This window comes from Zea mays, chromosome 6 (assembly GCF_902167145.1).
Source record: "Zea mays cultivar B73 chromosome 6, Zm-B73-REFERENCE-NAM-5.0, whole genome shotgun sequence".
Taxonomy (NCBI): domain Eukaryota; kingdom Viridiplantae; phylum Streptophyta; class Magnoliopsida; order Poales; family Poaceae; genus Zea; species Zea mays.
Genome location: NC_050101.1, coordinates 111,288,747 through 111,294,198, shown reverse-complemented (window position 1 = coordinate 111,294,198; position 5,452 = coordinate 111,288,747). Strand labels below are relative to the sequence as shown.

The window sequence follows — 5,452 nt, the reverse complement described above, 5'->3', positions numbered from 1 at the left end:
TCAAAACCTCTCGTACGTGGGAGTGATGTTTGACAAAAGAAAACCCGACAAAAAAATAGTTTCTATGAATAAAGCTCAAAGGCTCCACCATTCCAATGCATATAATTTTGTAAATACGGGCTTGCAAAGTATGAAAGTACTCACCTTGTGTCTTTGTTTTTCTCTACTGGCCTCGCTTTTGTGACGACCATGTTCGGTTAGAAATCAAGTCTGCACCTAATTTGCTCAGGACATTGGACCGTTTATTTTTATTTTAGTTAAATAAACCCCTCTAAAGCGTGCATATATATCTATGTCTAATTATCATCGGAAGCATAAATGTAATTCTCTATCCTTATGTGACTAGAGTTTGTATTATGTTGAGATCTTCGAAGGATCGGGGCAATTCAACAATCCTATGTGACGTCGTGAGCCACCAAATAAATGAGCTTGTTCAGATTCCATTCATCCATCATTATAACATGTCTTTCTTCAAGAGTAGTATGTATAGAAGAATACACATGAAACATGTCTTATCAAATCAAACAGATCTATATAACAAACGTGTCTCCAACGTAGGCACGTCTATATTACACCATATCTTAGACCTGATTAATATGCCTACGATGTTGAAATACAAGTTATTAATTACAGATCGACCAATTATTCACTCTCCCATTCTCTGATATAGTCATCGCCATCCTCTTCATTCATGCCAGAGGTACCGATGTTTGGTACCTCGGACATTTGCAGTTCTATGGTATGAGGGGGGGACAGTGAAGGCGGCGACGGCGGAGGAGGTTGATGGTCAGTGTTATTGGTCGGTGATTGCTCGGGGGAGTAGTAGAGCAAAGAGGGTGACGCTGTGTGATACAAAGAGGACGGCGATGTGACATGCGTGTTCATCGTCTCTGATTCATCATCATTAGTGGTCGTTGCTTGGGATTCATCACCATGCACGGTCGTCGTATGGGATTCATCACCATGCACGGTCGTTGTCTGGGGTTCATCACCATGCACGGTCGTTGTATGGGATTCATCACCATGCACGGTCGTTGTCTGGGGTTCATCACCATGCACGGTCGTTGTCTGGGGTTCATCACCATGCACGGTCATCATATGGGATTCATCGGTCGTCGTATGGGATTCATCGTTGTGCGGCTGGTCATCTGTTCCAAAGATCTTTGCAAGGAAGTGTTGGAGCCAGCCTACTCCCAAAATTCTGGCCAGCAGTATCGTTACTGTAAATGCAAACATTAATATAAGCCAGCATAATACACACAACATATGTAATGCTATTACATGTTGTTAGTTTTTGTTTGCAGCGTAAAGACAAATATTAATGCATGCATGTTGTCTTGTATGTGTCCAACCATTTGATGATTGTTTGATGAGCTCGGCAAGATTAGGTTGAGGGTCTTAGACACAGTAGCTCACTTACAGTAGGATACTACCACCAGAGCCTCGCTAGCGATATGGACCCATGTGCTGATCCACCCAATATCTACGTTCCATCTGAGGTGAAATTTAAAATATTGTATCAAACACGCATGTATATAGAGGCAAGAATAAAAGAACAGACTTTATTTACATCTTATGGGACTAGGTTAACCTATGAATATGTGAACTTACTCTTCCATGGTATGATGTGTGTCCCAGGCAACAAACATCATTCCAAAGTACATGCAGCCCGCCGAGAAGATGAAATGGAAAAAACCGTACCCATATGGTACGTCGTCTTCCGACTCCACCGTGCTTCGTGTCTGCCAGAATTATTTGAGACATTTTGAATTTATGAAGCACACAATCCTCAGTTTCGTTAATAGATATGATTAAACTGTTGAGTTGGTTCGAGTGGAACAATCAACATACACATTTGTAGCCGGTGCCCATGGTAAAGGCAGAATAAACGGTGCTGAGCAGTCCAGAAACAAAAAACTGTCAGTGTCGAAATAAATGTCAACAAAATGATTTTTAAAATATCACTCGTGGTACTAGATAAGAAGCATCGATCTTGGATCGAAATAGCGAATAAATACTTACGGAAATGGTTAACCAACCAGCACCTGGGCCTGCTTTGCTTTTCATGCCACAGCCTGACTCGGGTTCACTGATGGGGCAAAATATATGGCAAAAACCAATAAAAAATAAAGTTAGGTTTGTATCATATATGTATATATGAAGGCTAATCAAATAGTAGCTTAACCTAGTGTGAATATTTTACCTTGTCATCGCTAGCAGGCATATGAATGTAGCGTACCCACCAATTAGTGCAGGCTCCATGAAAAATTTGTTAGCCTAATAATTTTAAATTCGCGATCGATCATCTCAATAAATTCATAAGTATTTTGCTTGAACGTATAGTTAAATGTATCTACTGACCTTGGACATTAGTGAGAGCACACACATGATGAAAAATAGCACAAGTGTGATAACAATGACCTCCATGTTGTGCCAACATTGTGCGAACTTGAGGGTCATAAATATGATCAATCCCATTGATATGATGACGGCAGTAGCAGAGATCGCGGCGACCCAGAGGTACCTGCACGTTAATTTGTTATAAGGATTAGACCAAGCAGGCAACCAAACAAGCAGTTGAACTCGGCTTACATTTTTATTTAATCACGAGCAGTTCCGTATATAAAAAAAGAGACATTGAGTATATAGTGATGCTAACTAACTTGTGGCGAAATGTAATCAATAATATTAAAAAAAACACAGCGGAGAAAAGGCCAGAATCGAGAAGGAGAAGAATCAGTAAAAGAGTCACAAAAGGCTGAGTAAAATAGACCTCATTGGGGCATGTTATCGGATCCTCCGGTATGAATATATGACAAATCAACACAGCAGTTTTAATTTGAGCATGAGCAGTTTTAGGTGAAAATCCCAAAACCCTATCAGATTGTGTCTAAAAATAAAAAACAACGAACCACATATATACTCACAAGGCCATAATTTAAGGAAGGTGCTCACCAAAAATCAGCTCAAAATTTCAAAGGTCTTCATATCAGACCACTAGAATTAATTTATACCATATATATACTGGACCATCCGCACCTCTTAAAATTGATCTAAAGATCAAAACTAACTAAAATTAAAACCAGTTGGTCTGAAACTTTGCACACTAATTACTTGGGATGTTTTTATCAAAGCTAAAATATGTTTGGCATAGGTTTCGAACATAACCAAATTAAAACCGACCATCTGCTTGGCATGCAGTCACTCATTACACTAGAACATACATATCAATCACACGTGTTCGTCTCGTCACAAGGTAGTTTTATACGATATAGACTAAAATAGTGGTAAACATATGGTTAAACAACTGCTGTATTTGGCAGGATACATAAATCAAACAAATCTGCTACATACCTTTCTTCAAAATTGGTCACGCATAATTTGTAGTTCAGCTGTGTGATAAATTTTATGGTAGACACAAGCTGAAGTACAAGAAATAGCCTGTTCTCCCAAATACAACACAGATCAACATCAAATGTTAATAGCTAGCCAGTGACACAAAGGGATGGGCTAGCTAGAATTGTTAATAATGAATAACGTGAAATTGGAGCAAGCTGGGTTGTGAGAGGAACATACCCTGCTCCAACCTGCGCAATTTTCCCTAAAATACAATTCAGACAAGCATCAGCTAGCATATCAATGGCACAAGCTAATTAATTAAGCAAGTAGTAAGTAAGATAGATATCGTGCGTCTCAGTAGGGATGAAGGGGACTGACCGTAGATTTGGGTCCCAGCGGATGTAAGCAGCACAGAGAAGGAGAAACAACCTATAACCAAGGCAATCTTCACCGGCCACCACCCGCGGTGCCATGAATTCCTAGGGTCATCCACCTTGGTCGTGCAGACGGTGGATAATAGCATGATGAAGAAAAATAACTGGACATTTCGTTAAGGTCCGACCAAACATAACACAGTACGTACGTACGACACGTCTCTCCGTTCTTTTTTATTTATCGTGGTTTAGCTCAAAAATGAACCAGCGGACGACAAATATTTGAGAACGGAGGCAGTTGTAAATAATGAAAATAAATTAGTTTGTTGAAGATACAGACAAAAAAAAGTTGTTTACTATAGCGTGGTACGACGTATAGGATACACAGAAGGTCTGGCTCATGACCAGCACGGCCTCAGCCGCTAAACAGCCCCGGTCACCGTGACAGCCGCCGCTGACCCGCTGCGATATGAAATATGATATGCCGTTCTCTCGCGTGAGCCACGCAGACAAGTTGGCCAGCAGAAAAAGTACGGCGTACACGTATCGCACTATCATAGGGCTGGGACCCTGGAAAAGGAAGAACCAGTGCACTGCCATAGTGTTGGTGTCTGTGGCTGCCTGCAAGGGATATTTCATTAATTAATTAATTATTCATCGTCTTAGCCTGCTATATATATATATATTATAGAAATTGGATCCATCTATCATCCATTTAATTATTATATGCAATAAATAATACGATACACATCGATTCATTACTTGTATATTTGTATAAATTAACAGACTAGCTTCTGCAGATTGATTGATTCATAGATATAGATATGGCGCTCACCTGCAGATCGATGATGGAGACGAGATGCTAGCTCTAGCTGAGGCCCAGCTCCGCTCTATCGATGGAGACGGGGTGCATGCAGTGTGCGCGTGCTAGGAGTTAGGACGATGCGTGAGGCCAACTGAAGGGGGTAGCTCTAGTCGTATATAGTAGAGCTAGGCATGCATGCATGGCCATGGCCGCGCGAGGGCCAGCTCTGTGGGTGGCAGCTAGCACGCACGCATTAGGCGTGTGTATCGATCTCCATGCGCAAGCGCAACGCCGTATAAAGATTGAGCAATGCTCAGCAGCATCGGCCGGCACTAACCACATATGCAATGCAGGAGGCGCGCGATCGATATGATTCTCCTCTACTTTTGCATGCATGCACGCACATTTGCTCAAGTACGTACGTACGTAGTAGTAGGCGTGCACGCGTTTGGTGCCGTCGCCCATCCAGGCATGCACACGCTCCAATGTCCACTTCTTTAATTTATATATATATTTCCAAGAAGATGGGCTAGAAGGGCGATTTGAGATAGACTTAACCGAAGCTATCAGAATGGACGTAGATATTGAAATGGTTGTTGATGAGGAGAATGATGAGGTGCAAAATGAGAATGGCTTAGTAATCCTTGAAGGCAATGACACTAATGACGAACTTGCGCCTTCAGATGGTGTTGACTATGAAATGGTTGATAGTGATAATGAGAGTTATGATCCGGCTAACCCCGACATATATGAAGATTATTTTTAATCGATGTAATGCTATAGGTTTTTTTATTTTGCACCTGTTTTTAAATACATCTTTTTATATATGATTATTTGTTTACTCTTAATTGCAGGTTGTTGGACAAAGATGGTGGACGGTTGGCTGAGGAGGAGAAGGGGGAGGAGGAGCAGGACGGCGGACGAGGCAGAGCAG

The 5,452-nt window shown here is 41.3% G+C and overlaps 1 protein-coding gene across 2 annotated transcripts; it reads right to left on the bottom strand.

The window, feature by feature from the left end:
* Nucleotides 1–438: 438 nt before the first annotated feature.
* LOC103629761 (serine incorporator 3) lies at nt 439–4,687 on the bottom strand. Of its 2 annotated transcripts, none has more exons than XM_020539393.1 (12): nt 4,549–4,675; nt 4,098–4,334; nt 3,718–3,877; nt 3,577–3,601; nt 3,355–3,441; nt 2,362–2,524; nt 2,204–2,277; nt 2,023–2,089; nt 1,852–1,917; nt 1,612–1,742; nt 1,421–1,494; nt 439–1,220 (listed from the first exon to the last, which is right to left on the bottom strand). In XM_020539393.1, the coding sequence occupies exons 2-12, from the start codon at nt 4,311–4,313 to the stop codon at nt 643–645; spliced, it is 1,641 nt and encodes a 546-aa protein (XP_020394982.1). In that variant the 5' UTR covers nt 4,314–4,334; nt 4,549–4,675; the 3' UTR covers nt 439–642. The 2 variants fall into 2 exon arrangements, with proteins under 2 accessions (XP_020394982.1, XP_020394983.1); XM_020539394.1 differs by having other exon boundaries at nt 1,128–1,220; nt 1,852–1,894; nt 4,549–4,687.
* Nucleotides 4,688–5,452: the final 765 nt, after the last annotated feature.

Bases quoted from the DNA above. Each gene is read 5' to 3' on its own strand.
- LOC103629761 (XM_020539393.1), bottom strand. From the start codon at position 4,313: ATGGCAGTGCACTGGTTCTTCCTTTTCCAGGGTCCCAGCCCTATGATA. The intron at 1,743-1,851 runs GTATGTTGATTG...TAATTCTGGCAG, and splicing joins TGGGCACCGGCTACAAATGT to ACACGAAGCACGGTGGAGTC. The intron at 1,221-1,420 runs GTAAGTGAGCTA...TTGCATTTACAG, and splicing joins TCTGGTGGTAGTATCCTACT to TAACGATACTGCTGGCCAGA.